This window comes from Oenanthe melanoleuca, chromosome 10 (assembly GCF_029582105.1).
Source record: "Oenanthe melanoleuca isolate GR-GAL-2019-014 chromosome 10, OMel1.0, whole genome shotgun sequence".
NCBI classification, from domain to species: Eukaryota; Metazoa; Chordata; class Aves; order Passeriformes; family Muscicapidae; genus Oenanthe; species Oenanthe melanoleuca.
Window position 1 is genome coordinate 5,370,070 of NC_079344.1, and position 24,601 is coordinate 5,394,670.

General features: G+C 35.4%; 1 protein-coding gene across 1 annotated transcript in view; it reads right to left on the reverse strand.

Moving 5' to 3' along the window:
* Nucleotides 1-21,927, reverse strand: part of UNC13C (unc-13 homolog C) — a 111,211-nt gene extending 89,284 nt beyond the window's left edge. Inside the window, exons 1-4 of the mRNA XM_056499824.1 lie at nt 18,821-21,927; nt 5,634-5,656; nt 5,040-5,104; nt 867-939 (exon numbers count right to left, since the gene is read on the reverse strand). Coding sequence (XP_056355799.1) covers nt 867-939; nt 5,040-5,104; nt 5,634-5,656; nt 18,821-21,791 — 3,132 coding nt within the window. The 5' untranslated portion in view covers nt 21,792-21,927. The remainder of the gene's footprint in view (nt 1-866; nt 940-5,039; nt 5,105-5,633; nt 5,657-18,820) is intronic.
* Nucleotides 21,928-24,601: the final 2,674 nt, after the last annotated feature.

Consider the following 24,601-nt stretch of genomic DNA (forward strand, 5'->3'; position numbering starts at 1 on the left):
TGTTGTACAGTAACTTTTCATCAATTTCAGAAGGAATTCTACTCTAAAATGGTTGCTGTGCTTTCTGTTTTTGACTGCTGACAGAGTGGTGGATCACCACAGAGTAAATGAACACAGAAACTGAGAAAACATTGAGCAATAATTGGCCAAGGCTGATCTTTTAATGACAACAATAGTAATCATCCACTTAGCCTAACACCCAATCACTTCTTTACAGTGAAATTGGTTTGGGGGCTCACCATTATCAGACAGTAAATATGTATTTTATTGAATTATGAATTCTATACTACAGGAAAAGAGAAAGGTTAATAGCACTTGAAATTCTTTGGAGCAGAGAGACTCTCTTAATCTTGTTTAGACTGGAAGTCAGATAAATCTCAAAGGAACTACCATTATTCTCCACTTGGAAATTTATTTTCTTAAAATATTATTATTTACAATGACTGTTAAAAACCCTGATACCCTTACCTTGTACCTAAAATATGCATAATCTTCAAAATATTAATAGTGAAAAAGGGCTGCTTTTTAAAAGGAACTTTCTCTCTCTTTCAGTATCAAAATAAATCAAGTGAAACAGTATCCCAAACACTAGATAGCATCTTTGTGAAAATGAGTAGATTATTACTGCATGAAATGCACATTACTTGATTACACAAGCAATACCTAAATATCCAATGAGAAATTCAGACTTATCTATTCCATTATAACAACTGCCTCATTGACTTTTACTGCCCTCAATCCATTCTCTCAAGACTCCTTTTATCCATAAAACAATTGTTGCAAACTGTCATTCACATGCACAATACTAATTACAAGAAAGAGCTACACAACTGTCAAATGAATCAACACTTTCAGGAGTTACTCACCACGTCTCGAACAATGGGAAAAGATTTCTTTCTTCGCAGGTCTGGCATGCTGTCAATTCCATACAGTCCACCACTGCAGAAGACAGAAAGGCAAGGAAGAAAATAAAAACATGGAGCTTACAAGACTACATCCTTAAGAACAACCTATAATATTTCTATTTACAGTAAAAATCAAAATTAGCAGTTATCAGCTAAAGGCGAGTGCTCCAATTGAAAACCAGTGTGAGTGCTCTTGGTGCTTTTTCTTCTGGCATTCACCCAAAGCAGAGTAGCTTAAAGGTTGCTTAATACCTCCTAAAACTTTTTACCATTGATTTAGAAATTATAGGAAAAGCCTTCCATCATAAATTCTTGTATATCTGGTAATTGAGATGCAGCCCAACATTACATATTGAATATAAATGATGTCAATTAATGTTGTTGTATTGTTTAAAATGTCTAGCTAAATACATAATCACATTTCAAATAACTTCATGTGACTGTGGAAAACAGAACTTGTCACTTTTAAAAAAGATTCCATGGTGGCCATCATTATTTCCTCTTGGCTGGTTTGAGCTTTTTCATTGAGCACACAATTAAATCCCAGTTAGATCTCACATATGACTTGGAAACAAGAGAGCCACTTGGAGTCACTTCAAATAATGAAAGGCTGACACACTAACAGAATTTAAAAGAATACATATTGATCTGGATAACAAATTGGCCTCATTCTCTCCATCTCTTCCAAGCAATTAACACACTATCCTCCTGAACTTTTTCCACACAGGGTTTTGGAATATCTATATATCTTGTCAGTTCTAGTTCAGAGATGCTTGGAAATCCTCAGAGAAGCTGGGATATCAGATTTTTCAAGATTTCAATATTTTCCTTTCCATGGTCATTGGTTTGGCACTGCCTCAAATACCCTTTTAAGTTCTTACATTTCTATTTCTTTGTATATGAAAATGACATTCACAACAAAGAGTTTATAATCTGAAAGCCCTAAATTTATTTATGCATGCTACAGTTATTGTGTGAAAAGAGATATAACTAAAATTAGTGAAGAATCTTTCACTTTCTTCTGATGCACCTGCACTATTCTCTGAGAAAGGGAAAAGAATTCACAATCTATTTATGAAATTCCTTTATATTTTCACACAACCATTTTTCCATGCTGGGTTGTGATACTAGAATTTTTTTTCCAACAACATAAAGATCAATGTAGACCCAAATTGCAGCTTCCATACATACTTACTAACCCAGCAAAAGTGTGATAGAAATAAAATAACATTTTTGAGGTTGTGAAAAGTAAATGTACAGAGACCAAGAAATAAACTCAGGGCTTTTTACTACTCAGGAGCAGTTCCATCAGCAGTAAATAAAACTTATTGTGTATAAGGCATTCTTATGCTCACATAGAGGCAATTTAGAGGTAAAAGGATTTCCATCTATTATTCTGCTCTGTAACATAAAACTATGACTAAAATGGAGTAAGATCAGTAAGAACTCCTTTTACTCATCATTAAGAAACAACACAGCAAGGGAAAAACTTTTCATGGTAATGTAGGTCATATATTGAATTCTCTACTCCTCTATCTACTTCTAATTATAACCCAACAATAACTTGACATAGAAGATGATGAAGTGGAATCATAATAATTTGGTGAAAGTTATCATTCAATGCAAGGAAAAAAAAGCCTTTCATATAGACTATTTATTGGTGCTTCTGGAAATATTCCATCTATGAGTAATCTATTTGAATTTGTCATAGAATTCAAAAAAATAAATTTGTTTTACCATAGAGAACTGAAGAAAAGGAGTAATCATCTGCATGCAGCACCATCTGTGTATCATTAGCAAATTTCAGAATGGATTAGGCCATGTGGTAAAATTATCAGTCTCTGACACCTCATTAGGCAAGCAGTAAATTAATATAAGAGCAAGTATCTGAAAAAAGTAAAACTACTATCCAGGATCCATATACATGACGAGAATTGTAGCTGACCTACTTTCACTTTTTAAAAATATGGAAATAATGAGCTCTAAAGTGTCTCACTTTTGAGACAGTGAAGAAAAATAAAATGAAGATGATATTATGTGATATTGGCATGGAAAAACCAGGAAAGGTGTTGCTTTTGCCTTTTAATATAGAAGTTGCATGAGAAGCCACAGAAAAGCTGTCTTTGGTCTTTGCTTTACTTTCTTGTCTCGGGCTGTTCTCTCATTTCATGCAACGAAGCGAAGATCATTGCAGAGAATGGAGAGCTGCTGTCCCTGCCATGGGCTTGGGAGGTGCTGGTGCATGAGGTGGGCTCACAGCATTGTGCTATGACAGAGAGGGAAGAGCAAGGCAGAAGAGAGTCAGCTGGGGCATTTTTGCACAGATAAAGCACGGTAACAATGGCTGTGAGGGAAGCAATCCCCTCCCTCACTTCAAATGGCATCACGTTTTGGAGAGAGAGGGAGGAGGAGTCATAGCTAACTGCAGTCAGTTGTGCTGGCAGTGAAAAGACTGAGGGATCCAGGAATTAGCATTAGTTTTTGCACGAAGGAGTAGAGTGGGAAGTGTGATTAAAACAGAGCCACAAATGTCTTTGAAATGACAGCATTCTTTGCCTGAATGAGAAGTCAAATGAAAATTGCATAACTCCTTTTAGGGAGGCCCAGTGAAACAGAGGCTTGAATAAAGATACTGTGGACAGCAAAGCAAGGTGAAGACAGGTCTAAACTTTGTCAGCAGTAGAAGAAGGTTTAATCAAAAAACATGAGCTATTATTGAGCTACTGTCAGCCATCTGAAGTAGTCCTATGCAGTGGTTACAGGATGTTTGCACAAGGGATTGAGACAGCTTATTCTCAGAGGATTCAATATTTGAATTTATTCACCTGTGAATGGAAGAGAGGGCATAAAAAGAGCAGCTTCAGTCTGTATAGTCCTTGTCAGTGGCAAAGTTCTCTGTACACCTATGAGATTGCTTTTTGTGTGCAACCCACAAAAAACAGGAATTCCACATCACCTTTTAAATGTCTACATCTATTAAGAAACTGTAATTAACCAACTGGTTTGGGAAAGTAGTACAGAAAGGAAATAGTATAGTCACATGCACCTTTCTACAGGGACAGGTACAATACTTGACTCTCAGTACCTGCATTCAGAGTCTGCTTACAAAATTCTGTCCTTAACTACAGAATAAGCAGGTGTTAAACTGTTTCTCTTCTGGTTTGCATTTGGTGACTGATCCTGCACAATGTCACAAGTGTCCTCACACTCTTACAGCAGCTCTGAAGGTTCTAGGAGCAAAGGGCAGGAACACAACACTATGGTATGACAAACCACATGGAAACTACCTACACCATTAAAAAGCTGCAGATTACTCATAAATTTGTTTAAAGTTTAGCAATAAGTACAAATGTTACCTAAAGTATCCCTTCCATAGAAGCATGTGCAAAATATTAAGCAAATTAATGTTATAACTACCTTTTAGTGACACCCACCTCCCCTCAAAATAGGAATCTATACAGGAAAAACTTCATAGTGTCAATTGTATAGCAGAAGATGAATGATTAATTTAATCTCATCACCTTGTCTTCACAATAAATTGTAATTATAGGGAAAAGTAGTTACAGAGTGCACCAGCAAGAGGATTATACCTCTTTTAATTGGCTAACTGATAAATTTTACCAAAGACTTTTTTTTTTTCTTTATCTTTCCTGAATAATAAGAAAGTATTCAAAATAAGAAGGAATCCCTAGAACTGGATGCAAGATAACTTCATTTGGAGATGACAAAACAAAATGTACAGGTTTCTACCACATTCACTGTCAGCCCCTGGAAGATTTTTTCACTTGACTTTTTAATATCAAGTACTAGAGCAATATTATATTGCTAGAATTTCATTACTATACATCTATCAGAATGAAGACAAAATTTTGCTACAGCTTCAAAGGACACTTATTTTATATGCAAAGAGGTAAAAAAAACCTCTTATCTAACTAACCTCAGTATCAGAATTGTTGTATTAATTTCTCAAAATATCAAGAATAAAAATATATTACAAGAGGAAGACATACACAATGAAACTATCTTCCTTTTAATAAAATTTCTTAAAACAAAAAGCTTAAAAAAAATACTACAGTCCTGTAAGACAAATTTGCAGATGCAAAAACCAAAATTTGCAATTATATTTTTACTTACCCAGCAAATGCTTGGACTGCATAAAGCTTGGAAGCATCCAAGGAACTTGCACTTACTAACCGAGCCTTTAATAGAGATCAAAAAAAGTATGGTTACTTGGTTGCTTTTAGTAAGTTTTGGGCAGAATTTAACTGCATCAAACATATAAGACATATGAAAATGTTTAGCAGGGTCAGCTCCAGGCCAAAGCTAGACTAACTGTTCCTTTGGGAAACATTTTGGCAGCATTCCACATTTAGTGACACACAATGGAGAACCCATGGGAAAGTAGAGGTATTGCTTCCCAAATACTGCTGCCCTTTAAATCCTACAGTGAATACAGGGTAGGTGATAATTGGAGGCAAAAATCAGATATCATGTTTGACAGCAGCAGACCCCTGTGCTGGCAATTACAGTAAGCACAACAGTGAGGGTTACCCTGGATATAAATGCAACACATTTGCAATACAATCAAAGGAGAACAAAAGAGTGGAAAGCTGGGAAAAAAACCATGCAGATTTCACAACTAAAATGAAGGAACAAAACAGGTCAAATAAGTCACAAACAAACATCAACAAAATACATGATCCCTATAGCAAATAGGTGATTTTAAACCTTTTCATCCACAGAACCGCTATCTGAAAGAGAATTGGGAAGAAGGGGAATATAGGTTAGAAAAACCAGTCTCTGAAAAAAAATCTTATGCTATAAAATCTGTCAGTGTTTTAATCTGTTAATGTAGACCAGAATCCAAGTAACATCTGTGCTTAGCTGTATAATTGTAGCAAGATCACTGCCACTACATCTAAACAAGCAAAAAGATGTTCTTGGTATATAAGAACCACTCCTGCACATGAAGGTCTGTGTGGATAGCATATAATTCACATACCATACCCATCTCCATGTGATTTTAAATTTTTTAAAAAACATATTTTTATTAATAATTCATGTATATTTAATATAGTTGCAGTGTTCAAATAAATAATGCTCTATTTTCAAGGAAAAGGAAGTGTTTCTAAGGATAGAAACACCATATTCCCCACCCCAACTCCTGAACTGTAACTTTTCTATCACATCTACTCATAAAATGACAGAAATTACTCCCCAAATGCCAAAAGAACTACAATTGTGAAAGTATAAGTTATTTCATATATATATATATCTCATTCTAAATTGCTCAATGCAAGAGCACAATGTGAAAATATTTACAATCAGACAGAAAATATTTGCTGACAAAAAAAGCTATCCTTATTTTATTGTCTTGTGACATTTGCACATTATAGTACAGTGCATACATGAAACAGAATTGTTTTAATTGTCACCTTACTGATCTTCCCACTTCCCCAAAGGGATTGCTAAAGAACTCTTTAAACAGTTTGGATATTCTTGAGATGTTTGGAGATATCTCAGGTTGCATACATTACAAAATAACGATTTACACCTTAAACATGTGCCACATTTAATTTTTAAACCAGATTATAGACAGGAAAAATCACATTCAAACCCATAAATCCAAAATATACTGGCAACTGTAAAGCTGCATAGTGTACAGCAGTGACAATCAGAACGAATAGGCTCTATTCTGCCACTAATTTTAGAGGCTGCTTACAGGATCAAAGCATTTGGCTGACTAGATTTATGAAAACGAGCTTACTCTTTAAATATTCTATTTTTGAAAAAATTTACTTGTGAGTGTATTTGTCTCACAACACCAGGGAGTACTGACTACTCTTTCAAGCATATAAAGAATGTTTGGACAACAATATGAACTAGCTTTCCCAACAATATGAACTAGCTTTCCCACTCCAAAATTATTACAGCACTTTGCAAGCAGGGTGAGAACAGAGCCAGGAGGAAATAACTGACTCTAAGCTAGGCTGGCCTTGGAAACAGGATGGGGAGGCCAAAAGAAAAGATGAGTTAAAACCAGAGGGCTGGAGCAGCATCTGGACATCAATGAGAGGAAAGGCATTACAGCATGTACCAACAGGGTAGGAGAGACAGAGGCACCAATTCTCAAACTTGTAAAAAAGGAAGAGTCCAAAAGCTGAAGAAAAATCTGGGACTGAGGGAAGTTTTAACCAAGACACTACTTGTAATTTAAGAAGCCTCATCATCATCTGTTCATGCAATCTGCACCTTCTTTCTAGAATATCTCATAATAATAAAATTGGCAATACTGACACATAAAAACACAGAATAAATTTCAGTATTATTTTTGTGGAATGCAATTCTTAAGTAGTTTGCAAATACTTTGCTATCAGATACCTAAAGAATCATATTAATTCATCGTTTAATCCACTTGTTAAAAAAATTATATTAAAAATGATTGAGACTTCTACATAAAATGGAATTTTTCAGAGCATGAGGGATAGATATATAAAATTTTCTTTATCTCTCTTGGTTTCAGCCAACTTCATCTAATTTCACTACATTTCCTTTACTGGAACTTAATTTTGCCGAAATTTAGTGAGGAAAACGACCATCAAAATTGGGAAGGAGGAAAGGTAGGTTTTGGCTTAACTTCCTTTTCTTTGCAGTCACCACATGTAAAGAAAAATGCACCCATCTAATGGTCTTTTTCTCAACAGAAATTACATAAAGAGGACAACTGATGCAAATTTCCCAAAAAAGAGATCTTAAAAACATCTCTTTGTAACAAACGAGTGCATCTTCAGAGACAAAATTATTTTAAAAACTTCATTGTTTACTGCTTCTTCTGAGCTCGCCATGAGTGAAATGATCTGAACTGTGGAAGTGCTCTCTGCGTGTATGAGAGCACCAAATCAGGAAACGTACAGTCACCAAGCAATTCACTTTAGTAGTCGTTAGGCCACCAGAACAGACAGCAACATTCCTTGATGTAGATAAGAAATGAACTGTGATTATGTAAGAGGCCACTGAATGTATTTTTAAAGCAGGGATTCAAGGCTAGACATCGTATATTATAGTGCTGAATGACAATGATTTACTTAAAAGAGCTTATCTTCATATAACTCACTTCTGTCATTCACACATTTTCAAAATACTAATCTAAAAAAGTAATGAGTGCACACAGGAGCAGTGGAAACACTGGTTCATATAGCTAACTATTCTTACTTTAATAAGTTGCTTCTCCTTAAATTTTTCTTTGAAAATTCACTAAATTATGAAATACCAGTAATAGCCTTCATATTGTGCCTCTATACCACAGGCCATTTTAGATAAGATGAAGGTATTTTTTACTAGGATTATAGGAAAAATCCTTTTGCCCCTTAACTGTTGCTATTTCAGCTCAGTGTAGTCCACACTGTTATTTACAAACCTGTGTAGCAGAATGATGAAGAGCAGGGCAGTCATCTATCTACATACTACTGAAAATTACTTTTTACTATGTCAAATAATGAAGACAAAAGGAAAATGCTCACAAACTCTTTTTATTTGTTAAGGCAGTTAATTACATTTAATTAGATAACTAAGCAGGAAATTAGATAAAATTAGTCTTTAAGTTTCCTTTAATAAGGTCCAGGTATTAAAAAGCTGTAGAATACTCAGCACAGCCACTAAACCTTGGCTTCTGTTGAGAGGGGTTTACATATGGGGATAGCTGGGGAATGAAGTGAGAGGGGCTTGTCATTTTTCAGTACCCTCAAATAAGCCCCCTGGTTATTTTCTATCCATGTAGCAGTTTAAATGTAGGATAACTAAAATTCCCAACAACTGTTTATTAATGCTGCATAATTACTATTCAAACTTGGTATGAAAATTAATGGGTCTAAGGAAAGCTTAACTTTACATTGTTATCAACTGTTTTCAGATTGTCATGGTCCAATTTATTCATTCTATAAGCAATGTTGCCATCTGTAAACTCTCACACTAAACAGATATTAATCATATAGAACAACCAGTTTCAATACTCGAATTTCTGAGTGGAAAAAAAAAGTCTATAAAGGATGATGAAAAGGCAGAATCTTCCTGCATGAGAAGTATACGAGCAATGAAGATATGGAAGTCAACACAGACCTTTGCTTTTGTAGCTTGTGACATCATCAGAAATACAACTGGCTCCATCAGTCATTAGAGGTATTTCTATCAAAGAGGTTCAGGAGATTCTACCCCCTAGTCATAACCTTCCTTCAAAAGTCTTGTGTCATTTCATTTCTGCACTTTTCTGAGCAGCAGAACACTGTCCCAATACACTCCTCTTTCTTTAATGACTGCAGAAATTCAGTTCTCCACTCCTGCCATAGAACAAGAACTGTAACAAGGTTCTAAAAATCTTAACTGTTAGGATCAAAATTAATGAAAACATTGATTTTCCACTCTTTTAAGTGTGTGTTATAGCACCAAATAGGAAAAGGAATTAAAGTTCATTATTCTCACAAAGTACATTTCAATATTTAATTCTGCAAAATAGCTGCAAGAATGTCAAACTGACTGATAATTACATTGTTTCTGGAAGCAAAGCCTTCAAACAAAATACTTGCTGGAATTAGATAACAATACAGCTGTTCCACAAAAATAACATATGTAAAGTACCCACAGGTAGAAGTAGTTTGAAGTCTGAGTTGGACAATTTTAATTAGCATGTATTACCAAGAAAGGGAAATAACAGATGAAAATCAGGTTTGAATAGAAGCAGGACATTAAAGAAGTAGATTGGCCAAAACAATGACACAAATTAAGCCATGCTAAAATAATAAATGCTGCACCCCAAAGCTGTTATTGCCACTACAGAACAGAACATTGCACTCTGAAAACCCAGAGGTTGTCGTATCGCTGAAGCTTATTCTAGGGAGATGGCATATAGTGCTTGAAAGATATTAAAGCTAGCACATCATAAGAGATGAGTGATGCTTGTCTGACAAAGAGAAGGTCAAACTTGAATAAAGCTTGGTTGACAGGAGAAATAGAAGAATTGCTGCTAGCACTTTACCAGCAGTGATGTAGAAAAATTATTAGAGGATACATGGAGTCAAACAGGAGGTCAGTTTGGTGAAGATGAAAACTGCATTTGTGTCTCTATTCATAAAGTGGTCTGCAAACCTGAAACAAAAGGACATGTTTAAAAACACCTCTGGTGTTTAGAAATTGATTCCCATTCGACTTCTAATGGCTTTGTTTTCTATTGTTTTTCAACAGCTAGTAGCCACTTCTACCAAATTCGAGAATTTATCTCTAAAACAGTAAGTTATAGTCTGTCAAGAGAACTATTTGATTACAGAATGTAGTGAGCTCAAAAAACTACCATTCTCTTGTAGACTGGGCTCCCTTGACAATCTCTGGCTTGTTAGGGTGATGGTAGGAAGTAAAGGTCAGCATGCATTTTAAGTACTCTCATCTGACCCCAGAAAGCATTAACATTATAAGGAATACAGTGAGAGCTTGGGACAGAGGGGTGAGCTGCTGTCCACCCTGGGCCACAAAGAACACGTGGGCAAAGAGGTGAGTGCCATAAGAGCAGAGCAGAAGGTCAAAGCAGCTGGTGACAGACACAAGTGCTCACAGAAAAAATGTTTCAGGGCCATTTACTGCATACCACGTCTATTTTTGGCCCGGATGACTGAAAGCCCATTAGCTACTGAGCACATCAGACGTGATCTTGAAGAGAACATCTGGCTTGGTTGCATTAGTGAAACACAGATCCCACTCAGCCATTCCAGTGATCAAACCAAATGTGGTGAATTGTGAAGACAAAGATTTGCTTCAGAAGTGTACCCCTGCTGTAAAATAAAATGCTAATGGTGGCACATCCATAAGTCATATAAATATACTAATGTTAAAGAGCAAGAATAACACGTACAGTTAGGGTCAGGAACAAAGGATTGGAATGTAGTATCTGGGCAACAGTCACATATTTCACAGGGTATGATATCCAAAGCTGATGCTGGCATGAAGTTGTTTCTTTTCCTGTGATGCTGCTTCTACTTCTGAGATAAGGTTTAGGAACTGTCTAAAATAGTCTCAAACACTTTAAACATTACCTTCAGAATTTCCAAACTAGAAGGCTAAAAAATTTAGATAAGCTGATCTACTTTCAAGACTTACAATAGTGAAAGAAAAAAATGAGTCAATGTATAAACACATACAAAATAAAAAGATGACATAAAGCTAATATCACTTATTGAGAGAAGACAAAGATATCAGATTTTCTTCTGTTGATAAGAAACTAGATAAACAGATACAAGAGAATAAAAATACTTGAAATAATATGATCATCATTAAACCATTAAAAATGGTTGTTTATTGTTAACTTTTATAGGTAAACTATAGGTAAACTATACTTAAACTCAAAATCAAATTATAGGGGTTATTTTGGCTCTGCTTGAAATAATAAGTTGGAATAATTATGCCCAAACACCAAAGATTGCCACAGATGTTAAGAGCTATAGACTGGTATACTGGAATTCCAAGGATGACTTTTGGTACTACTGGACCTTTTTCCTTGATGGGACATGCACAAATCCTGAATTCCTCAATCCCTTTTTAAAGTTAATATAAAAAGGCATGTCTTCTTGTCCTTTACTTTTATGGTTTTTTAGAAAAAGAAAATTTCACCCATGTCTTTAAAAGTTCCTAAGGAGAATTCCACTACTTTATGTTTGAAGTACTCTCCTTGCCTTATGGATGCTGAGGAGCATCAGCTCCATCCTGTTTGTGTTAATAGAAAGGAAGAGCTACAGGAGAAGATTAAAAACTGCTTTGGTTTATACTCATCCATTTTATAAATAGTCCTCTCTCCTGGTTTATTTTCACATTCAATAAAAGTACATGCATCACATCTGTCTCCTTTTTCCATCTTGGTATATATGCAGCTGAAGGACAAGAATTCCTTTGGTGAGGCTGCAATTGCACTGGTGATACCCAGAGCTATACATAGTTTATGGGTCTGTGACAGCATTGACAAATCACTTGCTGCTGCTCCAATAATCTACTCCAGAGAAGCTACTCAAGTGTCAGTCAGCAGATTGCTCTTTGCCACTACTTATTTAGTGAAAACAGATTACAATATTTTCTGTGATATTTTTTCTAGCTAACTTGTATCCTTGTGCACATCATATTCTTTATCACAGTATCCAAGACATTTTTAAATGGCTCTGTCATCAACAGAACTGTAAGTCTTGATTTTCAGATTTTCTGAAACTTTTTTGTTGCAAGCTATCTTAAGAATACTCTCAGCTCCTCAAGGAAACAATCCTTGTGGTTAACAAAGTTCTATCAGTATCTACAATAATTCTGCATCAGCAATAACTGGAGAGGTTTCAGGTATTTCCTTCTGTTTAGAGCTCCTGAGAGACAACTGTCTAGTTGTTCCACTGATCTCCTGGAAAATGTGCACAAGGAAAAGGTCTGCTACCTGTCCCACAGAAGTAGCCCCAATTTCCTTTTGGCAGCAAAACAGAGAATCTCTTACACACTCTACTGTAATATTCTACTTCACCAATACACAAGAGGAATACTTGAACCTATTTATGAATTCATATTTTCCAAGTCATTACATTTTTAAAATGCATGTCTAGATATTGTTTCAGCCTGATGCTGTAACAAGATTCCTTTTATCCCAAAGCTGCATTCAAAAATTATGCAGTGTTATTTCTACTTCTAGAACACATTGATCTAAAGAAAATGCTTAAACATTTTGGAAATAAAAATGAAAAATATTTTTAATCTTGATGATACAATATTGTGTTCATCGTCCCAGCAAAACCAGTATAAAAACCCCTTGGAACTGACATTCATGGTCATCTTTCCTCTTAGCTCTTGCAGCTTTAAATCTGTTTAAGCTCAAAAAGAGCAGACAAACTGCATGAATATTTATCAACCTACATTAATTTTAAATTCAGTGAAAATAGTGTTAAATGGCCTCTTGTTTTCATAAGGAGTAGAATACCAGAGACATTCTTCCTTTATGAAGGAAGCTAGCAGTTTAACAAATCACTTTTCTTAAAAAGATAAATCATTCTCTAAACAAAAGAGGTTTGGGGTGGTCTGCACTTGTTGGGTTTTTTTGGTTTGTCAACTTGTTTTTATTAAACAGCCAAAATATGGATTTCTGCTAAACCTCACTGACTGAGGATGTTTGGGGTGGGGATGTTGTGGTTTGTTGTGGCTTTTTTGGTTTATTCTTATTTGGTTGGGTTTTTGTTTGGGGTTTTGTCTGGGTTTGTTTGCCTGGTGTTTTTTTTTTTTTTTTGTTTTTTTTTTTGTTTTTTTTGTTTTTTTTTTTTTTGTTTTGTTTTTTTTTTTTTTTTTTTTTTTTTATGCTTAAAGAATAGGTGTAACTGTTCTAGGAAAATGCACCTGATAACAGTAGAATATTTTGAATCTGAGACTGTTACACAAATGTTGTGACACACATTTCCCTGATGTAATGCACACTGATTTAGCAGGAGTTACAATGCTAAATTAAACTGTTGCTCTTCAATCTTTTTGTTTACTATCCTGTTTACAAAGAGACCTAGTATTATAATCTAAGATTTTCTGATAAGAACAAATGCTATATCTACAGAATTAAAACACAATAAGCCAGAAGAATGCTATTATGTGTCCTGGAAGATATATTAAACAGGTTTTAAAATAATTCTTTCACTTACTTAAGTAGTGGAAAAAAAGTACAGACTGAATGTGCAGTAAGCAACTGATATAGAGCATCCTTTCATGAAGCCCCAACTTTAGACTAGGTGGTGAATGTAACTATTTGCTTTTTCTTCACAGACAAAAAGATGGATGCATCCTCTTTACGACTAACTGATTAGATTTCCTGCCATAATTTTTCAAAAGCAACCTTTCTACAAATCTATTAATCTCAAGCTGGAGAGACTGCCATTTTCTGTTTTAAATCTCTGATATCCCTTTTCTCCATCAAAGGACAGTAGAGAGATAGGAATGGAAGAGTGTAGAGACTTATGCCTGACTACAGTGAAACCAGTAGCAAGAAAATAATGCATAGACTCTCCTGTGCACAAAACAAGCATACAAAGCTGAGCCATATCAATATTCCTTGGTTCATCAGCACCATCCTGATTGAATTCATGAAGTGGTTAATAATTCGTTAGAACACTATTTTGCCTCCCTTAATATTAGGGGAGGATTTCCAGAGTGCACACATACACATGTAAAATGGAATTGTGGCTAACCAGTTTGGGTGCAGGAGTACTGTATTTATCAGTTTCTACCCACATCATCTGAAAATGTATTTTGTGTCCTTTACATTGTGTACAGCTTCTTATTGCACTGCCTCCCCATTCCCCCCAAAAAAGAGCTAAAGACATCCATCATTACATTTACCTGAAGAAAAGACAGACACAAGCATGGTATTGAGAAAGAAAACCAAGACAGGTTTTTTTTTAAAAAAACGGATTATTACATTTCTATGACTCATTATCATTCCCTATACAGCACCAAAACAGATTCCTTTACTTGCAGTAATCTTGTTTCCTCAGTACCACACATCTACTAAAATGCATAGTGAGAGGAGCCATTTCTTCCTCAGCCTGCTTACACAATACATCTGTTCCATTGTGACCATCTTCTGATGAAAACAGAGAAAGGAAGTTACACAGACAAAAACTTTCCAGAATCTACCTTTTTACATTATTTACATATGAAAAGAAGGGCAATAGATTAATCATCTTCTATTGAAAAGTATTCTGTCCCCAAATTAATCTCTTTATAGATGATACATTAGGTGAATATATATTCATTTTCCCTAAACATTGCAGATGAACTGTATCAGCCACATGGAATACACAATCAGTCCTTATATTAATGAAGTAGTTTATCACTCTTTTGAAAAAAACCCAAGCAAACTATAAATCAATGAGACATGGGAAAAACAAATAAAAGCTTGTAGCATTAAACACTGTGCCTCCAATGTTTTGAAACAGAACAAAAAAATCTGCTTTTATTAAGTATGAGTATTTCTGTGTGGACTACTCAATGATACAAAAACTAATTGCATTCACTCAGTCACTTTTTCACCCCCCATCAGACTGTGCCTGAAATTAGAAAGACACAAAATTACACTGAGCTGAGTCTAGGAGAACTGCTCAGAGACCACGTAAAAAAGTGTTTCATTCATTACTTTGAACAAGCTGATGCTAAACTTCCAGGCAACTGCAAGTGTGGCCACAACTCAGTTTCAAGCCTTTCTGGGGGAATCTGGGTTTACAGTAACACACATCTCAACAGTATAAAGTACATCCATACTACATCAACTGAAAGCTGCATTAGTTCAAGACAGTTTAGATTTAATTTTTATTAAGTCACCTGTCAAAGATAAGATAGGGATGGAATGGAAGAAGCCACTAGGGAAAAAGTGAGGACTAGAACAACAAATAAAAGCATAAGTCATTCTCAATTACAGTGCACAAAGAAACAAACAACTGTGTAGCATTTTTTTGTTTTTTTCAAGCCATCCCTCCATTAATATACACACACCAACAAAACGTCTCAATATCCTTATAAAACTTTAAATCTGAGGATTACTCATGTACTGCTCATGTCTTCTCTCATTTGTACAACCTAGTCATTCCAATACGCCTTCAAAACCAGTTTTTAATAAATAATACATAAGCAATCAGCTCAGAGTGTATTTTTTCTTCCAGCTGGTGACAGAGAACAGGACTATCTTATGGGGTTCTTGTGAACTAACAAATTATTTATGTACCAAAGATTTATTGACCTTACCTTATGCATTGCTGGAATGAAAACCATATAATTCTAAAGCCTTCTTTTGTATTAAATTGGAGAACTAACACTACTGTATTATATGGTTCTATCTCTGCTTGGACAGATTGTTGTCTAACAACTCCTGCTTACATGGAGGGATGAAAAAATTCATTGAAGAATAGGTTATGTTTTGGTTATATAAGGAAGATTAATTCAAAGAACTTTGTTCTCTTTCTCGCACTTTTCCATCTAAAAGAAATCTGAAGTTGACTGTGAATCAGTTACAGGAGTGAAAGAGTAAAAAAAACCCCCAAAAATTAATAAAAATCATGTAAACCTAAGCTATTAGTCACTTTAAAAAAAAGTGATTATTGCTCCTGCAAATATTAAAATGAAGATTGAATACCTTAAACTACTATTTGCTTAAATGATAAACTAAGTATTCTCTGGACACACCTAATTACACTCATAAAGAATAGAAGGAAGGCTGAGAAGTTACAAAATATGCTTTGGGAGTTTTGAAGAACTCCTTCAAGAACTGAGTTACAAAATGCTTTTTCCTAGACTATGTGCCATTCAAGTAATAAACAGAAATAAAAGGTGTTTTGTCTTAGCAGCCAAACTGACATCAAGAAGACATCCTTCTTCAAAGGCTGCATACAAAGTATTCAAAAATGCATTTCCATATCACAGAACAGATGAGGCTGTAAAGGAGCTCCAGAGGCCTTGCTAAGAACCTTGCTCAAATCAGGCCACCCAGAGCAGGTTGCCCAGGACCATGTCCAGATGGATTTTGTCTATCTCCAAGGACAGACATCCCACCTCTGGATTTCATTATCTGTGAATAAACTGTCTGTAATATCCATTATCCAGCTCACTGAGTAAGCTGAAAGTAAAATAAAGAAAGAGTTTGCTCCAACAATACTACCTGTCACTCAGCAGAAATAGTTTTTAGGTAATATATTCTTTGAGTAGACTACTCCAGCTAGAAAATATATTTTGCAAGTTTAAAATTCTGAAGAATTGTTAAGTGTTCTGCAGACATAAAGATAAGAATATCATATTCATCCATTAGATATAAAAACATGGAAGACCACAGGTATTGCTAATAGGTTTTTCTAAGAGTGCTACAGGACCCAAAGATCTGTTTGTAACAAACCAGTTGGTGACTGCTGAAGCAGAATCCCTGACTGAAACACATATTCTCCTCCTTGATGACATGGAAAACACAGTGTGAAGAGGAGACAGAACTGCCCCTGAAGAGTGAATGCACACTGTTCTCAGAATAAGCTGAGAAGTAGTGTGTTGTAGCACTGCATTTGTAAATTCTCCTTAACCTCCTGACATCCTCCCTTTCTCCTTTATTTCTCTTCTCTTTTATAATATTCTACATTATTTTATTTCTGGAAACGTAAGTGGAGGTCCTAGTATGACATCTGGTAACCATGCAGACATTTTGCCCCATAGACTACCCCCAATAATACATTTTCAGAAACTGATCTTGGTATCAAATGGATTCTCTGTAAATATAAGAAATGTTTCATCTATTCAGAGGAAAAAATGTCAACAGATTAAGACTGAAAGACATCTTTCACCTGTTGTGTTAAAAGAACATGCATTTAATTCATAGAAAGGATTGCATGGGATATATCAAAGTCAGTTCTCATTTTCTAACAACCTGTTATCTACCAACACAAATGCATGGACTTTAAATAGTAGAATCAATCTGGGTTTCAAAATTTGGAGTCTTCCTTGTGTGTTTCCTTTAATTATGTCCTCAGATCATTATATTCCTATTGTACAATGGCTAGGGAAAATAAATGCGGTTCCCTTCTCCCACGCCTCATAAAATCAGGAAAAAGTAAAGAAAAAAAAATCCTCGTCATTGATAGCTGTTCACTCCTATTCACACCACCTAGTATCTAACAGAGTACTGCAGAATACACCTGCAAAATACAAGTATACAATCTAGCACCATTATTTAAATGTAAAATAGACTTTAAACTCTGCTACTATCAATGGTTAAATGCTTTTGTAACTGACTTTCAAGTTGACTGTATGTTTATTGTAAAAGTAGCTGTTCATGTACAAAAGAAACACCATAGTAGCTCAAGCTCATTACTACTGAATACGATTTTTGGCTAAAGGCACAGTTTTTCATCTTTAATATGAATGTATCAGATGATTATTTTTCCAAGGCGGTTAAAGGAAAGATTCAGTCAAGGTGACAATTACCATCTGGATAGCTACAGTCATTATGATACTCACAATTAAATGTACATTCAATATTATAATGAATGTTATTAGAATTACCATTAATGTTTACACTGAAAATCACCATATTTGTATATTACTAGTATATTATTTTGTATATTACTAGTAACTACTTTGTATGTTATTAAAGCTATATATATGACTGTCTGCTTTGAAGCCTAATAATATGAAAGATAAAAATCATGAAAAAAATCAGTGTCAAAGCCTCCTGTGAATTTAGTTCCTTATTAAAGGAACTTCTTCAGACATGGATGACCCATTTACACTCTTGTCTTTCTTCCACACACTTCTCACCCCATTTTGGGGACTGACTATTTCTCTGAGAGCTTGTTGGGACTACAAATAAAGACACAATCAAAGTAAGAACAGACATAAAATCAGTTTAGATTTACTTCCACTCTTGTAAGTACATAACAAGTTATGGGCTGCTTAGGGGGTAAAGAACACTGCCCATTAGGATGGATACAGAACTAACCATGCTTTGAAAACTGTTGAAGAAAGCAAGAGTGTAATATCTGAACACTCTGTATTACTCTTATAAATACATTTATAAAACTTTGATAAAACCAAGAACAGTGTACTATTTAGTTCTTTTTTTAAAACTTAAATCTTGTGAAATGTAATTTTCAAATGTCTGAAATTCAAGAAATACAGTTACTAACAAGACTAAACATATTCAGAAAACTGCTTCAAAACTAACTGTGAAATTTAATCTTTTGATTTCCACAGAACTATTTCACCCTCTAAAAAACACCAGATATAAGTAGAATTTTTGCTGCTGAATTAAATGGGAGGAAGAAAAGGTACTATAGAAAAATCAATGTCCAACTCTAATGAGAACAATGTTTTACTTGAAAACAGTATTAAAACACTATTACCTCCAGCAAGGATCTTCTCCTCCAAATCATTCATTTGTTTCTTGTATGCTTTTAAAGCAGCTTCTTTAAATGATGGTCGTATTTTTTTTTTCTTTGGCATTTCAGTAACTTCAGTAATCATCTCTGGGACATTCTGATTTTCATCCTCCCTTATTTCTACTTCAGGAGCCATGTCACTTTCAACTTCCAATGTCTCTTCACTGATCACACTGTCAAACTGTGTATCATATTGCTCCTCTGGTAGCATTGCATATGGAGTTTCATACAAAGACTGGTCCAGTTCATACTCTTGGACCTGCTCACTAGTTTCACTACTATTAGTTCTATTTTCTAGCTTAGCAAGGACTTGTTCCATTACTTCTACATAATCTGTTTCATTTTCACCAGATGGTTCAACTAATTCTTCCTCATACTCTGCTTTGTAGCAATAAGGCTCAGCATAAACATCAGAATCAAGCGTTGTACTTGATTCATTTGCAGTAGACTGAGATAATGTTCTAAATCTCCCCATAAAAGACGAGCCACTGTCTTCATACCCACTTAAACTTTGTGTACTTTTATTCCAGACAACTTCTAAAGCCGACTTAGCCCGCTGAAGCGTAGATCCAAATTTAGGAAAGCTGAAAGTCTTATCAGAAAGATCTATGCTTAATCGGCTGTGCCATGACTTAGGGGCGGCTTCCTCTGAGTCGTCGCTTGGTAGCTCGCTTTGACTTCGGTACATCATAGGCAATCTGTTCTGATTCTGATAAGAGGAGACAGAATTTGTTTCCTGATAATCATCATATTGACCAGTCCACTGACTTTGTGTTTCACTGTCAAGGCCTGGACACGATGGAGAAGTACCATCTAGAGTGAAATCATAGCTTTCAGTATCATACTGGAGATCAGAACTCGGTCCCTTTCCAAAATCTGTCTGTTGGTCTGAAGGGCTGCTCATATCATACACAAAAACTTCCTGTGTTGATGAGTCAAGGCCCAAATCTGCCCCTTGCTCCAACTGATTCCAGTTTGTCCATGGGGAAAGATCATCCTGTAAAGAAAGCTGACTATCATCATAATGGTTTATGTCTCCAGATACACAGATTATTCCATTGCTTACTCCACTATCAACAGTTTCTATGTTCCCTGCTTCATTTTGCTCAGGATACTGTTGCATGTCTTGGACAAAAGTCTGTTCCTGAGAGCTGCCATACCAGTTTAGAGAATCATCTTGCCTTCGCTGCCAAAGTTCTCGATCAGAGGAAGACAACAATGAACTGCCATTTGTTCTACTAAAATACTGGTTTTCTGAAAAATCCTCAGAGTAAGACTGACACAATTTTGAGAAATCTGATTCTGAACGGCTAAGCTTTGGTGTTGCAAAGTCATTTTGCAAATGCCATAAAGGAGTCACATCTGAATAATAAGTCTTTGATTGTTTTTCCATAGTGTCAAATTCTGGTGACTGATTGTCATAACTTCTGTGTGAAAAGGTGCTATTGTCAGCAGTTCTGTCAAGGTCTTTAGCATTTGGGGACTCAGTAGTCCCCTTTGTAGTGCTTGTTTTTATCTGATGTGCTGATTTAGATATTTTTGCATAACTGTTCTTATTTATATCTGATTCCAAGTCTTTATCACTGTCAGGTGACTCCCAGTCATGCATTTTAGATTTTGTCTCCACAGTTAAAACTTTCATATCCATGCTTTCATATGTCTGAGAGGAAGGCAGTCCTCTCTCTTTTTTATCTTTTATTTCATGGGCAAATATATCTGTAGAAATTCCAATGCCAGTTCCCTTAAGTTTGTAAGACTTTTTCAAAATCAAATCTCTCTGTTGCGATGACTCAAAGTAAACAAGAATGGGTCTTGGCTTTGCATTTGGACAGTCTCTTTGCTGGCCAATCCTTTGGGCAAACTCAATTTTAATAGTGCTTTGCGCCTCTGAGAATCCCATTTTTTCCATTAATATTTTGTAAACTATGCTTTCAGCTTTTTCAAACTGCTCTTCAGGCACATTTAGAAACCTAAGACTTGCTTTGTTTCCTGGATGGCCTATCTGCTTAATGTAGTCATGTATGTCCCGAGTTTCTCTTCTGGACTGTACAAATCCAGTTCGCAATTGTTCAATTTCATTTTGCACAACTTCCACACTACTAGAAATTTCATCAATTGATTGTTTCAGAGCATTAACATGCCCTCTTAATTCAGAGAGCTCTGTTTCAATTTGACTTATTCCCTGAAGCTCTTTAAAGATCATTTCCATAACATCGTGGGTTTGGCTAATACAACCTGTCGAACTAAAGCCAGGTTCAAGAGTATTTGACTTCTGGTGACGGCCAGTTCTGTCCAGAGATTTACTTCTTAAACCCCATGTTTTCCTCCAGGAGCTTAGCTCCGAGTCTGACGAGACACATTCTTGGCTCTTTTTCCATTTCCTTAGTTTCCGTAAGGCTCCCAGCTTCAGTGTGTGTAAAGTGCGTTCTCCATCTGAACTGCCATCCGAGGCTGCGAGGCTGCTCAAGCTTTTCCTGTTGCGTCTCACAGGCATGGTGTGGGATAAATATTCGCTTTTCTTGCTACTAGTTTTTACTTCACTTAACGACTCAGAACACGAGCTATCATTTGAAGATAGATCTTGAACTATATCTTCATTATTAGGGTTTGCTACAAAAATATTTCTTTGTAGTCCATTGGCAATAGCAACTCTGTAACTGAATGTTGGAGAAAGTGAAAATTCTCTATTGCTTTCCTCTTCTTCAGTTGATAAGTTGCGAGCAGATGGGCACTTGGTAATCTTTTTAACGGTGCTTTTTAAAGTATTCGAAAATTTTGGGTTTTTTGTTTGTCCAATATGAGTTAAGTCTTGTTCCTTTTTGCTCTGACAACTCTCTTTCCTTTTTGTACTATTTCCCGATTTCTTTGTAAACATTCCTTTGCAAATCTTATATAAATAAGACGAGATCAGGCTCTTGAAGAGGGCAGAAACCATGGAGTGTAATTTATTTTAAGCTGTTCCCATAAAACACAATTTTTGATCCAGAGAAGTATTTGTATCTCCAAAAGGATCATTGGCAAATGTTTCAATGGAGACTATAGCCATAAAAACTACTGATGCTTTGGAATAATGTGACAGAAAAATAAAATATCACACATCTGCTTGGTCGAAACAAAATCCTGAAGACGGTTCATATATCTTGCAAAATCTCATTCTGTTGCACATGGCCTCTTGAAGTGTCTAAAAAGGAGGGAATGACATTACAATGGCTGCCAAGCAAACCTATCATTCAATAATACTGGTGATGTTTTAACTAGGTTACAATGAAAACATAGACAGTTGCCCACAATTGTCTGAACAGATTTTTTCATGAATAATTGAAGCTGAAAACAGTCCTAGGCAAAACTGTTAGCAACAATTAATAAGCTATACTTATTTCCAGGCTTCTTCATCCAGTTTAATTCTCTGACTTTAACAGAGATATTCAGTTTAAACGCTCTCTGCTTTCTTTCAGAGTAGTGACATTTCAATTTAGGTCCATATGATATACAGCAGTGATCAAAAAAACTGACAGGGTAACAAATGGTTACTAGCTAGTAAAACAGAAGTAGAAAGTTCTCTCTTGCTTCATCTTTTGGAACAAGGTAGGATTCAGGTACAAGTGAGTATTGTATCCATGAAGCACTGTTCTATCTTGTGATTGAATTATGTACATGACTATGGTTTTTGAAATAGTTGCTTTGCTACCAGACTAGCATTCTGTGATAAGCCAGGACTTGAAAGTGGGCTTATCTTCTTGGAAGAAGTAAAAAGAAAATAATTCATAGAACATAATAGAAAATAATGACAGCTAATGGAAATTCTCATCCAGGTTCTTAAATCTGACATTTTTCTGGGAAAAAAAAAAAAAAAAAAAAAGCCCCAAACATACACAAAACATAAACTGGTACCATTACAACAGAAAAGCTATTTGATCTAAAAGAAATCTGAAAAGCTTCCATGAGATATCTGGAAGTTTCTGTTCCATAAAACAAAAGCTCATATTCCATAGAAATGTAGTCAACACATTTTAAACACATAAATGTATCCTTCTGTACAGGATATCATTCACCTCCCAGTTTCATGGCTGCAGAATTAAAACAAGGCAACCAGCTCAGAAAAAATCAGCTCTGAAAAACCCATCAAAGAAGTTCTTAAAACAGTTGTTCTGGTTTCTAAAGCAGCTAAAAATTCTTTGGCAGAATAAGAAGTCTGTTTAGATACAGGGTATAAAAAGGGTTAAAAATTCCTCCATGGTGTCTTAAGCAGATTAGGGAATATGAACTGTCCATGTCTGCAAACACAGTGGCACCTTATGAAGCACCATGGACCACTGACACACCTCAAGATCTGCTCTTTGCACTGCATAATTTGCCTTCATTGACTTTACTATTATACTCTATATATTTACTCATTAGATATATACACATATGTAATGGTAAATAATAAACACTAACTCCTGATAAATACTGCAGCAGCAAAATGCACTGTGCTGCATATGGCACAGGCAAAGCTGCTAAAATCCTGGTTGGCTTCTGGAATCTTGGAACAGAGGATGTAAACAGACTCATTCATTTTCCTGCTATAACAAAATTGGGATGCAGAGTGAGCAGAAGAATAGAAAACATTATTCACTCTTCCCTTAGTGGCTATTTATTATTTCATAAAAAGGTGAAATATCTGTGGGACATGAATCACATTTTTAACACATATACATCAGCTTAGTCCTTTCCACTTTTTTTCTTATAAGCTTATGCCTAAAGTGTCTAGAGTGAATTAAGAGCAAGCAATATCTGGAAGCAAAAGAACGCTCCAAGAGACTGCATGCAATTTTCAAGGAATGCAAATGACATCTCTCAGAATATTGAGAAGTTTTCACTGGAGCAAAGGCTGCCTTGTTTTCACATTTTATTAGTAGAGAAAGGAACCATCTTGGGACACTTTTCAATGTCAAAGGCATGTTTCTGGATATAGAAACACTTGTTAACCATTCAGCTCTTACACTAAATGCTTGTAACCATTTATTGAACAAGATTTGAAGTGTGATTGCCTACCTCCTCTGCCCACATAGCCAAAGATTTTTAAATGCCCTCTTATATAAACTCCACTTAGATGACTTGGACATTCTTCAAATGACTTCAAATCCAGAATGTAAAAACAAGCCAGAAGGCTTGTTTCCTGTCTCAGTCTAAAAAGCATCAAGAAATAATGACATTATCACTGGAATTTGGAACATTTCCATTCACTTCAAATAAGGTTTAATGCTTCTCTGTAGAAGAATCTTGATTTCATAGCAAGCCACATACATATATGTTTGTGTGTTTGTTTTATCCAGTATCTAACCAATAGTTTTTATCAGAGATAACTGAAAGTACTACAAACAGCTGAACATTCAGCACTGAATTTATTTAAACTCAGTTTCTGACAACACCATAGTGAATTAAAAGCTGTACTGTTACAAACACAGGGAGATCTGCTAAATGGAGCAGATTTATGTTCTCTCATGCGAGTTCTATTCCATCTCAGCTGTATTAGTCATATGATCTGTTAATCAGTTTACAGCCTACCACTGCTCTGTCAAAAACTCATTTTCTACAATAGTGTGTCTACACATGGAATCAAGTTTGAGTCATTACAGGTCTCATCCATTTCTTTCTGTAAAGATTTGCATAGGTTGTTCTTAACATTTTAAATCAACATAAGGTTAAAACTCTGTAAGATAAAGAACAGTTTTTCAAGAAGCACATAGAACTAAGTCAATCATT